A 16,635-nucleotide genomic window follows, 5' to 3' on the forward strand; every position below is an offset into this window, starting at 1 on the left:
ATAAAACAACTCAGGTTGGTGGAGACCAGTGGATTTCAGCAAGCAGGTTTCTACATTTACTGCAATGCCAACTCCTTCCTCCATTCTCCCGGGGCAACACATGGAACTGAATGCAGAGGTGAGAGAAAAATTACAAGAGCTTTCATTAATTTAGAGTCTATTATGACTCATCTTTCATTATGTCTCATCACATCCCAAGCAGTAAATCCCATACATTTTCTCCACCACCACCACCAAAAAAAACTCATAAATGCATATACAAAACATTTTATAGAGGAGTCTGGTAAATCTTCCTACTCCATGTCATGTAAGGACAACAATGACCCACCAGCTGCATTGCTGCTCTCCAGAGAGGACAGCATTTCACTGCCACAGAACCCTGCCTTACGTGAAAAATGAGACACTGAAACCACAAGACCTGGGAAGCCTCTAGTGGAACACAGCTTACAACAAAACTGAACTGTGTTCAAATGAAAGAAGCAGGTTTCCAGCTCTGTACATTTAGGGAAAAAACACCTTCTGAATGCAAATCCCACAGGCTATCTCCTCCTACAGAGAGGACATAAAATTATTTATGAGAGATGTGAATCACCTCATTCATTTCAACTTCAAACCCTAACAACAATTCAAATGTTAGCAACTGTTTTATCAACTTTTTAATAGGAACTACTTCCTAATATGCTTTACCTGCTGTGGTAAGATCCATATAAGGTGGCAAAGCACAGAAAATTTCAAAGATATTGACACGGTCACAATAAAATGTATTTCCTATTCTTCATTTTATCTGTCAACATAAAAACCTGTAAGAAGGTCAGACTGGAAGAAGAACCAAAAGCAAAAATAAATCTAAAGGAGCCAAGGGACTATTGCACATCTGAGCCTCAGAAAGGGAAATTGCAAGAACAGTATTTAAAAGGAGAGAAATAGCAACTCCTCAATACTTCCTTTCCTCCCAAAATTTGAGTAGTTCTGGTTTTGCCATCTCTTGAAAGCCATACATGAAGCCAAGTGCTCAGACAACTATTTTCTCTTCCTTAAAAACTCATACTAGTCTTGCCTAAGTATTAATTTTACAACCTAAATCCTAATGCTTTCAATGAGCTTTTCCTGTAAGCCTGTAACTTCATTTTTGTATATTACTTCAGAATGAGAAATGGCTGATTCAGATCAGTTTTTACCACCATTTGAACATATTTCTTTAGGATCCCATTCTCACTTTCATTATTTATTTTTAGGGAGAAGAAAGAGGAAAACTATAAAAACCCAGGTGAAATACCCAAGAATTTTAAGAAAAGCATCTTGCTCTCTTGATTCTATTTACACAAAAGGAAGAACTGAACCATAACTGCAGCAAGGCCCCAGCATCACCAGGTCTCTGCACCTCCTTCCCACCTTGTGGTTCCTCCTGCAGACAATGCCACTGCTGTCACTGCTGGAATTTGTCACAAACTGGACCCACGAGCAATGGGGGCCATCCCAGAGCAGGAGAGACAGGGAAGAGCCCAGCACAAGTGACAGTCACTGCAGAGGAACCTCACTGAGCACAACCATGCAGAGGAACCAGCTGGCAGCCCCACAGGTCACACCAGGAGCCTGTTCTGATGGTCTAGGCTGAGCCTACATTTATGCTCAGATCACTTCTCCCACCCCAGACCACGTGTGCACGAAAAAAGAAAGGTAAAAATATCAGAGAGCCTGCCTCAACACCCCCAGATATAAATGGAGACACCCAGTGGCATCAAATCGTACAAAATACAACAAAACACAGTCAGACAGCTCTGTGCTGGGCTTCATGTGGGGATTCAAGCAGTTTGAGACTAACAGAGTTCTGTACCCAAAGAGCTTTGGGTCAAACTCTTGAGTTGATCCTGGAACAGGGATCACAGCCAGGAAACCCAAGAAAATTACCCTTAGTAAGAAAAAATCAAAATTAAAATTTAGAGAAAAATGAACCTACAAAGAGTTGTGATTTAGAAATGCTTTAATTACCTTAGAGTAACTTGCATTTCATTTCAGACAAGTGATTTTGAGCTGCAGCATTCAATGAAAACCAGTGGAAGGTCAAGCAGGCAAAACCCCAAGCACATCAGGGAGCTGGTGACAGCATTCATGGGTCCAAAGCAGTGAGGGTCCATGAGCAAAGTTCATCTAACCCCATGAAATTATTGCCACACCAGCATTACCCCTTAACCACCTGGCAGTGCTTAGGATGGGACTGCTCTTCTGCCCTTTCTCATTTATTTTGGCACTGCTTTGTTCTATCTGCCTGGAGCTTGGAGGACGTTCTGATTGTGGTAGGAGCAGATAAGGAATGAAGAATTGGAGAATCACAGTCAGCCCACAGTGAAATCTCACCTGAAGGGGGCCATGCCCTGATTTCTGGGTACCAGTCACACCCCTAAGCAGGAAAGCAGCCAAGCTCACTGCACAGGACACATTTCACACCAGCCTCTCCAGGACCCCAGCAGCGTGTTCAGCAGGAAAACCTGATCTTTCTGGGACTCCTTGAGCCAGGATAACAATTCTGAAACAGGTGCTGCTTCCCAAAGGCTGAGGGGAGCCAGGAAGATGTTCTGAAAGCCTTTCAGCTGAGGCCACAAACAACCAGAAACCCCTGATGGGCTCTGTCGTAGGAAGGGGACCAGGACACCAGGTGGTTCATCACAGGTCCAACAGGTCCAGTTTATTGAAGCAAGTATCAAACACTTATACAACAAATAATAAGCTTATGAATATTCTGTAAGCCAAGCAATCTATTGGTTAAACTATACCACGAACTCTTCCTCATTCCTTAGGGGTTACATCTCTCTTTTCTCATGTCTCTTTCACTGTTTGTTATCCTACTACAGCTAGGCCCAAGGACACACTATCTATGCAGGTGCAGGAGTTGGAATTAGCCACAGCTTTGTACTTTTCCAGTCTTTAGCCAGCCAAACTCCCAACAGGGCTCCTCCATGTGGCAACACTAAAATGCACGTTTGACCTTCAGCTCCACACTTTGTTTCAGACATGGAAAAGAGGAATACTAAAATGCACATTTGACCTCAGGCTCCACACTTTGTTTAAGACATGGAAAAAAAAGAAAATCTCTCCCATTAGTTTGCTTAGAGCAGTAAGCAATTCTTAGTGGAGAGTGCCCTTTGCTATGTGCACGTTCAGTGCTTTCCTGAGACCTGCTTTTGATTTGGACCCTGTGCACCTGTTCTATAAATTAAGAAATCATGTTTCTCCCTGACATCACTCCAACAAGGCACCTCCACAGCACATTGAACTGATTATCCTTCCCTTCTCCCTTGTGCTGTTCCACCCAGAACCACCAGCACTCGTGGAGCTCTGGGGTGGCCAGCACAGCCCTGGTGGCACAGCAGGACAGGGGACAGGCAGTGCTGGCTCTGCTCAATCCCCCTTTGGAAAAGCCAGGGGCAGGCAGGGGATGGCAGCCACAGAGACACAGCAGCCAGGCTGGCACAGCCCTTGCTGCTCAGCTCATGTTCTGGCACCTGGGATAGTGACTTAGAACAAACTTTCCAAATGGAAGCCAAGAGCCCTGCCAACAAATGACACTGACACTTTTCATCCCAGCTGGGGTTTGTTTCTATCACGGAAGGCACAGCAGGTCTGTTACAACAAGGGGGAAGCTCCCAGTCAGCTTTAGATCCCGAGCAGGTACAGCCAAACCACAGCTGCTTCTTGGGGAATGCAAATGTTTAGATTTCCTGACATATCTAAGGCAAACCAGATTAGAAAGAGTAAATTTGATTATTACAGCTTGAAACTGAAAATGCAATGCTTTAGCCAAATACAACTTTGGGCTGCTCCAAATGGTAACAGATATATTTTTTCCCAAACTTCAAAACTCAGATTAGTAGATTAAAGCCAAGTCTTCTCTGAGCAGAAATTTGAAAGCCTTTCTCTGAGAGCTGTGCTTTCAATTCCTTTTTTTAAAGCCCTAGTCTGCTTTGGGAAGCCAGTGGTTTTTCTACATATACTTTGTTCCCTTGCCTTCCCACTCATTACACCACCCCTTTTAACCACCCATGTAAAAAGAGAAGGAGCACTGTACTTCTCAAAGCTGGATCTTGTTGTGAGCTGCAGGGAGGGAATATTTTCACCACCATCATAGGGCAACCATGTAAACCCCTGGGTGTGACAGTGTTCACAGGGGTCTGAGGATGAGGGAAGAGATGAGGATCTGACTCCATGGTTCAGAAGGTTTGATTTATTATTTCATTATATATATTACATTAAAACTATACTACAAGAATAGAAGAAAAAGGTTTCATCAGAAGGCTGGCTAAGCTAAGAATAGAAAGGAAAGAATGGTATCAAAGGCAGATGTCCCAGACTCTCTGTCCAAGCCAGCTGACTGTGATTGGCCATTAATTAGAAACAACCACATGAGACCAATCACAGATGCACCTGTTGCATTCCACAGCAGCAGATAACCATTGTTTACATTTTGTTCCTGAGGCCTCCCAGCTTCTCAGGAGGAAAAATCTTAAGGAAAGGATTTTTCATTAAAAGATGTCTGCAACACCTGGGTGCTGCTCCCCAAATATCACCTAACAAGCCCCTGCTTCTAAAAACTTCACCCCAGCCTTCCAGTTCCCACGTTTTTGTGTTTCCTTAAGGAAGGACAATGGAGCAGGAGCACAGGACATTAAGGCTTGAGATTGGATCAGAGGGATGGAGCACCTCTCCTACAATGACAGCCTGAGTGAGCTGCAGTTGTCCCTGCAGAAGGGAAGGGTTCAGGTTGATCTAATTACAGCCTTACAGTAACTGAGAGGAACCCACCAAAACAAATGGAATTATTGCCAAGAGCATGGAGTGACAGGACAAGGAGAGCAGATTCAAACTCGGAGCAGGCTTAGATTTGATATTAGAAATTCTCTGCTGTGAGGGTGGTGAGGCCCTGGCACAGGTTACCCAGAGAAGTTATGGATGTTCCATCCTTGGAAGCGTTCAAAGCCAGGCTGGACAGGGCTCTGAGCAACCTGGTCTTGTGCAAAGTGTCCCTGGGTGGGAACAAGATGAACTTTAGGATCCCTTCCAACCCAAACCATTCCATGATTTCACCCTCTGAGAGACTCCAGGACAAGCCATGTAAAGCCCAGCCATGCAGCATTCTGCAGACAGACAGACAGACACAAGCTCTGAGCTGGAGCAGCAGAGAATGATCTGAATTTGGGCAGCATGCCAGGGATGGCTACACAGGACTGGAATAGAGGGATCTAATCCCTCCCTTTGGAGCAAGACCAAATCCACCTGGGATGCAAACTTTGCCCTCTGTCACAGACATCTTTTATGGAAAATCCTTTCCTTAGGATTTTTTCTCCTGAGAAGCTGGGAGGCCTCAGGAACAAAATGTAAACAATGGTTATCTGCTGCTGTGGAATGCAACAGGTGCATCTGTGATTGGTCTCATGTGGTTGTTTCTAATTCATGGCCAATCACAGTCAGCTGACAGAGAGTCCAAGCCACAAACCTTTGTTATCATTCCTTCTTTTTCTATTCTTAGCCAGCCTTGTGATGAAATCCTTTCTTCTATTCTTTTAGTGTAGTTTTAATATAATATATATCATAAAATAAATCAAACCCTCTGAAACATGGAGTCAGATCCTCATCTCTTCCCTCACCCTCAGACCCCTGTGAACACTGTCACAACCCTCAGCTTTGAGCCTTTCTCAGCCATGAAGAACAACTTCCCCACACCCGTAACAACAAAACACTGCTCAAGAATTAACACCCCAAAACAGGGAAACATTGATAAACAGAGCTCCCCTCAACCTGAAAAATTTAGATATATTCAGACTTGCTCTGGAAATGCCATGTCTATTTGCAAGACTTAAAATTTTGATCAATCCCTTCTGATTTCAGTAGCCTAACTGCCACCTCATCTACACACCTGCAGTGCAGTGAACTACCTACCACCAGCAAAAGCTAGGGTGAATATTTTAAGTTAGGAGCAAATGCTCCACATGGCTTCAGGCTGCTCTTCCATGCTGCCTTTCCACAACAATGCAGTTTCCCACTAGCAGTCCTGCAACTTGACTGCTGTTTTAAGTTTGATCACTTGAGAATGGATTTTTCTCCATGCTTCCATCTTCCACTACATGGCAAATCTGTGAATTTGTTATTTTGCCTTCCTGATCATGGAATTTTATATCCCCACACTCTGTTTGCTCCTTCATCACAATACTCAAACCTATAAAGGAGGAAGAAACCTATTCTTAGGGCTCAAATAGCAACTTATAATCCTTAATGAGTCACCACATCTGGAATTCACTTCATTCATTCCAGGTGCACGGGACCCAAATTTAGTTTAGATTCATTTACACCAACAAGCTTATTGCTCAGGGACCAGTGCAAAAGCACAGAGCATCATTTCAGAGCAGAACAAACCAGAGCAGTTGTCATGTGAATGTTACTGCAAAGAGGAAGGCCCTAAGAATAGGATAATGCTGTATTTTAGCAAGGAAGAGCTAGGTTTTGCATTAGGAAAAAACCTCTGCAGTAGGGTAATTAGGCACTGGAGCAAACAGACAAAAAAAGGCTGTGATCTTCACTCACTGATTTAAACAGTTTATTCTGGCCACAAGCAGAGGGAATGGACCAGATGATCACTTCAGCTCTCTTTCAGTACTATTTTCTGTTATTATAATCTTTCAGCAGCTCTCAGCAGTGTATTTTTCTAATTACATCCAGTTTTCAACAGATTAGTCTCCCTTTATTCCCATTTCCTAGCACAAACACCCAGAGCAAGCTGTTCCTGGACACCAGCTCCTTTGGCACTACGCTGCTGTACCTTTTGTGAGGATTTGGCCCTTAAGATCTCTCAAGAGTAGAGCTTTAATTTCACAGCACGGATCTTGCTCATTTTACTCCATATTTACCGAGAACAAAGGGAAGACTATGCAAATGCCCTGCTACTTAGACCTGAACAAAGTGGAAGCAAACATGTAGATGTGAATGGGAGACATAATGGTAGGGGGAAAAAAAAGCAGCCCTTTTCAAAAGTGAAATGACTTTGTCAGGGTCCCTTTGCACTACGTGCATGGATGATTTGTGACAAAACAAAAAAGTGCTAGCCTAGCACGTCACCCATGTCAGAGATTAGAGCACTTCAAAACCTTCAGTAGTTCAAGCACTTGCTGGAACTTGAAAGGCTTTCTTAGGCAGGGCTGAGCTTCTTTATGGCTTTTACACGACTTTGATGTGCACCTAAGAGTGAGGAATCCTAATCTGAAAGTCTTCTATGGAAACACCCATTTTGTATAATAAATCAGAAAATCTCATCACCCTGAATAATGTTGAGTCAAAAGTTTGCAAATGTTTTTTTTTGCCAAAAATTAAAGATTCATTGTTTTGATACCCTGAATTTCCAAGCACTTTGGTACTTTTAAAAGCTTCTACAATAATGGCAGTGGTGTGATATTTCTGATTATTGACAAAGTATGGTGTGCAAGGGAGGAGGTGCTCATGCAAGTGTCACTTTCTCCCCCATTCTCACTTAAGCAAAGATTTCAAGTTTTCCTTCAAGTTAAGGGATCTGGGGACACACAATCAGTTTCTCCTGTGTTACAAAACCTCTCCTCTGAGTGCAAACATGGATGTGTAAACATCAGCTTCATTTCCCCCCTCACTCCACACCCTTAACCCCTAGGAGCATTAATGGGAATTATGCATGCATAACGAGCACAGAATGCTCCCCTTATGAATAGGGGCCTTGTTGGGACAATGAATACATTTAACCATTAACATCTAGGGATGTGCCCAACTATCCAATTTAACTAGCAGCCAAACAAAGCTACCATGACCTATCTGATATTGTCAGGTTGGCCACTGCAGCTCTCTGAAATTTGTCTCTCATTTGTTTCTGCAGGAGGTGACAGCTCTTTGTCACAGGGATGGGCTCCAGAGCCCTGGCACATCCACCATGGGATGGGAGAACTCTGCAGAGCACAGACCATGACCCCAGGAAGCAAGCAGAGGCATCAGAAGACCAAAAAAAATCTCTATATATAATTTAAGTACATATATATGCTGGCCATCAGTATTAATAGACACTCAGAAAGAGCAGAGAAAGGCAGACTATGGCACAGAATCACATGAAGTAGGCTGAAAATTACATTTCAAAAGAAAAGAGTGGAAAGACAACTTCTAGGGGAATAATTTTATCCTCTGCAGGTCTGAAATTCCTATGCAATTACCTGGCTACACTTGTTCTTTATTTCTGTATTTTAGCCATCAAAATGCAAGCCAGAACCTGAGGATATGCATCAATGACACTCTCCTGAGACTTCTGAGTCCACAAAATAAATGTAATGGTATCATCTGTGATACTCAAAATTCCTCCATTGTCTTAATTTCTTTCTGTATTCTTCCAGCTTGTGCTGTGAAATTTCACAAATTGAAAATTTACTCATTATTCATGCATGTATGAATACACTAAGAAGGTAATTAATAACCCTCCTTTAAAACTGAAAAGACTAAAATAGATAGATTTCTTCTCCTGCAAGCGCATGCACAGCGTGCCTCAGTAAGAAAAGGCAAGGTTGTGATTGCTCCATCATAAATCATTTGTGCGACTCTGCTGAGCTGCTTGGTGCTCTGCAATGGCACAGAGCCCCAGGAGGGCCCAGGACAGGCAAGGAACCCATGGAACTCATCTGAGTTGAGGATCTGTAAAAAGCAAGGATATGTGTAAAATGCACCCTGGTTGGTGAAGTGGTTTTGCTTTTAAAAGGTATAAAATCCTGTGCACAGCTTAAAGCTCCCAGCTTGAAGCTCTGGTTACTTTTGTGCATCCAAACAGAAATATTTTGTGTGTTGCCATCAAATAATATACTGCCTCAAAACACTAAATCTCACTGCTTGGTGGAAGATTTAAACAGGCTTGCCTCCCTATCTTATTCTATCTTTAGGATAAATCATTAAATATTAGCTAGTTGCTTTCTTTCACCCACTTGTGCTGCTCAGAAGTTCCTTGTATGTCAACAAAGCAAACACCTTTAAATATATCTTCATGGGTATGAGGATGAAGCTATCAGTTTAAATGCTGATACCTAATCAATAGATTGATACACTCCATATAAATTTTGTCACAGGCCTGGCTGCTGTCTGAGAATTGACTCTGATCCATCAAAATTTTTATTTTCCCTTAGAAGCAAAAGCTATGCTCTAAACTGGTATGTGATGAGTATGCATCTGAACTATTATTAAACATATGTCACTTTATCGTGTCATTTAATGCTTTCATGGGACAAAGATTCAATTACAAAGACTTTACAGTATTTGGAACTGGTTTTATACCATTTAAAAGCAAAACCACTTCACCACCCAGGGTGCATTTTACACATATCCTTGCTTTTTACAGATCCTCAGGCTATGACATTTTTCATTATTAATCCTTATGAAAGCTCTTCTTTATGTTGATGTATTTATTTTATTGATTTATATAGCAATTATCATACCAACTTTGTTTCCCCTCACCACATTAGTGCCTTTTCATCAGCACTGCCCTTTGGTTCAGAGCTGTCTGCTCAGACCTGCCACACTGGCATGGGGGTGTGGAAACATTATTTTTCTATTATTTTTGCTCATAACAATTTGGGAGCAAAACTTCAATGGCACATAAGGTATTCCAGAGGCAGCTTTTGGGAGCCACCAGTATTTTAGCATGAGTCATTTCCTACTAAGCTTTTTTCCCATCCCAAGGTCCAGTTCAGCTCCAGAATCACCAGATCTTGAGCAGACCATTAAAAATAAAAATAATTACACACTCTTTTCAGCAGAGATTTCTCAGAGAATGAATAGTCCATGTGAATTGTAGCAATACTTGACTCAGTCTGACAAGAAGATTGTGTGCTGGGGGAGAGTAGGTTCTCTGCTGCCTCTTGGATCCCTTCCCAAGGCATTTACAGGAAAGGCTGATCTGAGTAACTAAGTCATTTTTCTTCTCACCTGGACCAAATGCTCATGCAAGCCACCAAGGACAGTGATCCTGGGGCTCGTGGATATGAAAACTACAGGTTTCCATCTGGCAGTGGAACAGCAATTCCATCTTTATGAGGCATTAAGGAAGTTTAAACACATTTTTTCTGCCTATAGATTACTCCCAAGAGGGCATTACAGAGTGGGCAGCTGGTCCTGTGTCAAACAGAAATTTAAGACATGGGAAAAGAAGGGGGGAAAAGATGTTACTGCTGGTGAGACCTTGCCTGTACCCACAGGCATGACCAGCTTCAGGTTAACACTTCTAGTGACAGCCTGAGCCTGAAGAGGGCTATAAAAGCCTGAAAAGATTAATGAAGGAAGGATCCTTTCTCCAGAGGAGCTGCAGGCTGCAAAAGCAAAGCTTTCCTTCTACTCAGAACAGCTATTTCAGCAGGCACAGACCACAGCCCCTGGCTGGGAGAGAGAAGTGAAGGAAGGAAAGCTTTCAGGCTTTCAGGTTCAGCTTCTAGTTCAGAAACCAATATAACTTCTAACCTTTTTCCTTACCTAAGGAAAGAATTAAGTGAAAGTCAGCCTGAAGAAGTGAAGGTGTAGCTCAGTGATAATTTTTCTAGCTGCAATCTATCACCCCTTCATGGTGGGTATTCAGCAATAAAGTTACTCACAGCAATATATCATTATATAGCCTGTAGACAGGGAAACTGAGGCACAACTGTTCTCAGAAAGCAACAAAGATGGGCACAGAATCACCCTCACATTGGACTAGCCCACTCCCTCTGTGATATAAATCACCAAGAAGACTCTGTGTGTTCATAAATAAGCGAATCCCAAGTGTAACAGGAAAAACAGCTTCCACTCAACAAGCTGCAAGGTAATGCCAAGGACATTTCAAACTTGGGTAACAACCAGGTTTGCCAAAAAGAAACAGGAACCCCATGGAAACAGGACTAATTTTTGTGCCTTTTTTCACAATTGTAACCATCCTATAAAGTTTCTCTGCATAAACAGAACTGTGCTCATCCAGCAATGTTTCCTCCCAGATGGATCCTTCACCCACCCTGCTGAAGGCAGTCCCACAAACCACATGTGCAGGTGGACAGAATATCCAAGAGGATTTTAGTCTCTCATTCTGATGGGGTAAAAGCTTCCCAGAGCCAATAAAGCAAGTCCACATCTCCCCTGACACAGAGCAGACACTGACAGAATGTTACTGTGAGCAAAATGCCTTCCTGCACTACACCTTCACCTCGGGAACCTCGCTGCCCTCATTAGGGAGGCAGAACAGCTGAGCAGGAATAAAAGAAAAACAGGAGAATAAAGCGTGGCATGACCCACTTCATAAGAAAATGGGCAATTTAATAGATATTCTTGGACATGTACAAAATAGGGATCCAGCTCAGGCTCCTTTCTCAACACACATGGGAGCTGTGCCACTGAGGTGGGAAGAGATCCAGTCTAATGCAGGCACCACACAGAGCAAGGGGCTTCTGCTGGGAATCTAGGACTTGTCTGTCATTATTCAGAAAGTGAAACAGTTTTAATCTATAAATTGTTAATGCATGTCCAGCTCTACAATGGGATATTCAATATAGACACAGTAGTGAACACTCCTGCTGATTTAAGGTGCAGGATGACACAGAATAAAGCAGCTTTTACTGGAACAAAACCTGCCTTTCAGAAGCAAGTTCCAGATCATAGCCTGGGCATCTTCTGCTCTCTTTATAAACCAGCAGTACAACAAGATAAAGCTAATCATCCCTTTGGTAATTTTCTACAAGATGATAAGGCAAACAGTTCCTATAATTCTTTCACAAATGACATATTTTCCATGCTTACTAGAAACCAGCCCAGCTCTTCTCTCTTACTTACCATATGTTTACAGATTGGAGTTTTTGCATGCTCAGACACTGGTCAACCAGCCAGAAGGAGAACTGAGCATATGTGAATGCAGGATGTTCTTGTGGTTGGTTACATGATTACCCAAGGAATCACAAGAGGACTTTTACTGTGATTGCAGGGATCCACGATGAATCTGACTCCATGTTCTCAGAAGGCTAATTCATTATTTTATAATACTATATTGTATTAAAGAATGCTATACTGTACTATGCTAAAGAATACAGAAAATATACTTATAGAAGGCTAAAAAGATAATAATGAAAACTCCTGACTCTTTCCAAACAGCTTGGCCCTGATTGGCCAAAGAGTGAAAACAACTCCCAGCAGAATGCAATGGGACAATCACCTGTGGGTAAACAATCTCCAAACACATTCCACATGAGCACAACACAGGAGAAGCAAATGAGATCAAAATTGTTTTCCTTTTTCTCTGAGGCTTCTAGCTTCCCAGGAGAAAATGTGAATGCCACAGACTTTTATTCCAGTTCTGCTACCATTCACTGCCCGATGACTGTGGTCACGTCACATCACAGACTCCGTTTGGGTTCATCCAGTTGTCTCCTGAAAGCCTGGAGAGCAGTGACAGGCAGGCACCATGTCCCAGAAAAACCTGGTAGTGTCCAGAACTCCTCCCCAGCCCGTGCCAGGGCACTGGGGGCTGTAACACAAGCCAGGGCTGGCAGGGCACGGCCACACTGCAGCCCCCGCCCGGGAGCCATTCCAGACGGGGCAGCACGCGTCAGGTTGGAGCCATCCAGACTGCCTGGAACCACAGGCTTAGTGCCCTGGCAGGATTAACACAGCCCTGCACCCCTGGAGGCTGCTTAGAATCCTCTCTCATCAAAATGTCAACCAAGGAGCTCCCACAGAAACATCCCAGCTCAGTCTGTGGTAATCAAAGTACACGATCAGGGACACATTACCTCATTGCTCAGTCTGGGGAAGGCACAAAAAGCCCTTCCTGTGGATCACAGCCAAGGCAGGAGTACCTTTACCTGACTTTACCTTTTTAAGACACCTATAGTATCTTAAATTAATGAATTAGCCTTCTGAGAACACGGAGTCAGATTTATCATTCCTTCCTGCCATGGGGTTCCCTGCAAATACAATAAAAGTCCTCTTGTGATTCTTTGGGTAGTTTTTGCTATTGGCAGCAAAATACCCTTGAAACATTCCACTTGTACCAAAAAAAGTAAGGTACCAGGGAGAAGCACAGATTCCACCAGAGGAGAAGGGAGTCTCACAGACAGACCAAGCAGATCTGCTGTTGGAAAATGCCTGCAGCTTGGATGTCTTACCCATTTCATACCCAAACATGTCCTTAGCCCTGCACTCATCCATGGACTAGACTTCAGAGGATAAAAATATCTCAAGTCTTTTAGGAGAAGCTGTAGAAGAGAAATTTAGAAGAAAACTCCTGCTCATGTCTAAGAGCTCATTCAGGTAAAGATTTTCAGGCAGATTCACATCACACCTTACGGGTAAAAGCCCTTTTTTTTCCTTTCCTTAGGAGTCTTCTTCCTTCCCTTGCCCCTACATTTTACCCAGGAGGCTGGCAGCTCCTGCCCAAACTCCCCACCTCACTTCAGGCCATGCTGCCAGCACTCAGCACTCCCAGGAACTTGGCTGCAGGCCAGGTGAGCACAGGGCAGCAGCTCCCAGCCCACCAGTCCCTATGAGGGTATATCCCAGATCCACCAGCTGACAGCTCCAGCACAGCTAATGCCACAGGAGGGGCCAGGCTGCTGATTCTCCCAAGCATTTCACTTGATTCCAGGTGAAAAGGGCACCACCCACAAGAGCAGACAAAAAAATTTACACCTGTCTGTCTGTCCATCCCTCCCCAGGCACTGGGTTGGGCCGCTCTCTCTGACTGAGCTGCTGGTTTTCCTGAAGGAAAAGATCCCAATAATCATTAAGACTTTAACCTCTGCCAGATTTGCTGTATTAGCCTATAAATACTGGCTTGAGATTAGCCAAGGGCTTTCAACACTTTGGTGACTAAAAATATCTAATACACAGACACCAGGACTGCAAAAGTTTCATTTCTTTAGAGAAAAGCCCAAATCAACATGCAGGTGACTGAGGAGCACCCAGGGCAGGGCAGGTCTGGCCCATGTGAGCAGAAGTGAGCAGAAATAAAAGCTCCTGGCACTGCACTCAGGGCTCAGTTCAGCCCAGCACGCTGCTCCCCAGCTGCCCACCTGACACCCAGCATCACCAGGGGATGTGCCTCAACATTTGTGTGGCATTAAAATGCATCATAAAATGAGCCCCAATGTCAGGAGAAATGTGTGTGTATTAAGATATACTCACTGATAACAGCTGCCCAGGAAGATGCTGGAAAACACTTCAGTGTTTAATTAAAAGAGGGCACAAGACAGGAGGCATTAGTGCCCAGCAGGGATCATCAAAGCACACCAGCTTTGGTGCAGCAGAGTGATACTCAAGCAACAGGGAAGATCAATATGCACCACTTGTTCTCAGCTCTGCTCCAAACCTCTTCAAAGGAAATCTTTATGAGCTAAAATTTAAAAGCATTATTACTCTCCCTCACCTTGTCTCTTGCCATTTCTTTTCTGGGAGCTTGTTGTTCAACAGGGAGGTTGGATAGGACACAAGAAAACAATGAAGCCTGTCCACAGCAGTAGGGTTGGAACTAAATGAGATTTAAAGTCCCTCCCGACCCAAACCATTCCATGATTCTGTGATTCTCTTCAGCATCACAGGACCTACACCTTCCTTCTGAAAGCACACAACTTTTTGAGAAAGTTTCCTCTACAGCACTAGAGTTTTATAGACAATGTAAATCCCTCAATTTAAAGTTGGAGAAACTTCTTCCAGCAAGATCTCAGGAGAGAGGGTTAAGCATCCATCACAATGGATGAAAAGCCTTGTTTTGCCTCTCCAGAACAACCACCATCTGATGCCTCTATCAGCACAGAACAGTAAAACCAGGCTTCGAAATGCCATTCCTGCAAATCTCTTCTTGCCAGAAAATGACAAATGATTCCTCCTCCACAGGTAACTCTACACCCCAGTGTCATCTCAACTACCTCATGCAAAGTGAAGATCACCAGCACTCTGCAATCGATTACAGACACAAGAGATCAGCCCAATGGCCTATCAAATTTAATCCCCAAGACAGAAACCCGTGCCAGAAAACATATCCAAAACTCATCTAAGACAAGGAGTCTTTCCATCAAACTCCACAGGGTTTGAATAGAAGTGCTCTCAAAAAAAAAGTAAAAATAATAACACAACAACCCAAATTGAAACTTGTACCCACGACACACCTCTAGGCAATTGCAGGGGCATGACGTAGCTAGAAATTGTGTTAGGAGATTGATATTCTCTTTTTGATTTCAATGCCTGCAAACACTGCCTTTAAACAGATTCACTGAAGTATTTAGACTGGAAAACATGTAAAAGTGAGGAATGTGACTTCATTATCTAGATATATGATACATTCACAAGAGTTTAATTACGAAGTGCTTCATCCCCTTACCAGGTTCGTTGTAGAATATGCAATAAAAAAGTCTATTCTTATTATCTATGCGTTACTTTCCCCTTTCAGTGCTGCCAGGCACTGTTGCCGAACTCTGAAAAGGCAAAACGGAACAACACGCTGCTCATCAACTTTCCCAAGTGCTGCAGACTTACTGCTTAACTAAGCAAAAGCCAAGTTCTGCTGGCTGTATCCCTCCAAGGTGTCACCTCTGCCTTTCCCTATGACAGCGCTCCCGAATGATAACGGGGAGAACTTACAGTGAATTCACCCCTCGTCTGATGACTCCATACCTGGCTGGCAAAACAAACCTGCCAAAAACCGTCCGGCAAAACAAACCTGCCAAAATCTGCCCGGCAAAACAAACCTGCCAAAATCTGCCCGGCACTGCCTGCCTCCTGCCAAGGGAGGCTTGCGCGGGGAGCGCTCTGCCCGGCACTCAGCTCAGGGATGGCAGCGGTGCGATCGCGGGATGGAGCCCCGCTGCTGGCGGTGGGCACCGGTGTGAAGCACCACCTGCACCGTGCAGGAGCAGCAGTCCTGCCGCTCTTCCTTCCCGGGAAATGCTGAATTCTTCCAGCCAGCGGCGTGCCCGGGGCGCTCCCCGGCCGGAGGGAGCCGGGGCAGCAGCGGCACGGCGGGACCCCGGCTGAGGCGAGCGCGGCTGAGGCGAGCCCGGCCCCCGCCCCGCAACCCTCCCGCGGGTACCCCGGTACTGACCGGCCGTGGGCACGTCGGGGACCAGCTTGAGGGGCCCGATCTGCCGCAGCTGGAACGCCGTCCGCACTTCGTGGCAGCTGGGGGACCTGCCCGCCGCCACCGCCGTGCCGCACAGCCCCGCCGCCAGCAGCCACAGCCCCAGGACGGCGCGGCTCCCGCCGGCGGCCATCTCGCACCCCGGCCACGGCCGCGGGCGGCCCGAGCGCTGCGGGGCGCGGGCCCTCAGCCGGTCCCGGCGGCGGCAGCGCTGCCCCCGCCTGCCGCCCGCGCTCCTCCTCGGAGGGAGCGGCCGCCGCCCCTCCCCGCCCCTCCCAGCGGGGCCCGAGGGGCGCCGCCGCCCCCCGAGCGCGGCGGGGGCAGGGCCGGCAGCGGGCCGGGAGCCCCGGCCGGGTATGGGGCGCGGGGCCGAGAGCTCTGGCAGCCCTGGCAGGGACCGGCCCCGCGGGACGGCCGCGCTGAAGTTTGCGCTGAGCATCGCTGCGGTCCCTGCAGAGCCGGGCAGGGCAGGGCGAGGGACCGGCGGTGCCCGGAGAAGGGATCTGCGCGCT

At 45.3% G+C, this 16,635-nt stretch overlaps 1 protein-coding gene across 2 annotated transcripts in view; it reads right to left on the minus strand.

Moving 5' to 3' along the window:
* The window catches only part of LOC135451489 (glypican-5-like), a 366,422-nt gene extending 350,092 nt beyond the window's left edge, over positions 1-16,330 (minus strand). For both annotated transcript variants that reach the window (XM_064720749.1, XM_064720748.1), the window contains exon 1: positions 16,088-16,330. In XM_064720749.1, the coding sequence (XP_064576819.1) occupies positions 16,088-16,256 (169 nt within the window). In that variant the 5' untranslated portion in view covers positions 16,257-16,330. The remainder of the gene's footprint in view (positions 1-16,087) is intronic.
* Positions 16,331-16,635: the final 305 nt, after the last annotated feature.

This window comes from Zonotrichia leucophrys, chromosome 9, assembly GCF_028769735.1.
Source record: "Zonotrichia leucophrys gambelii isolate GWCS_2022_RI chromosome 9, RI_Zleu_2.0, whole genome shotgun sequence".
In the NCBI taxonomy this organism is placed as follows: Eukaryota; Metazoa; Chordata; class Aves; order Passeriformes; family Passerellidae; genus Zonotrichia; species Zonotrichia leucophrys.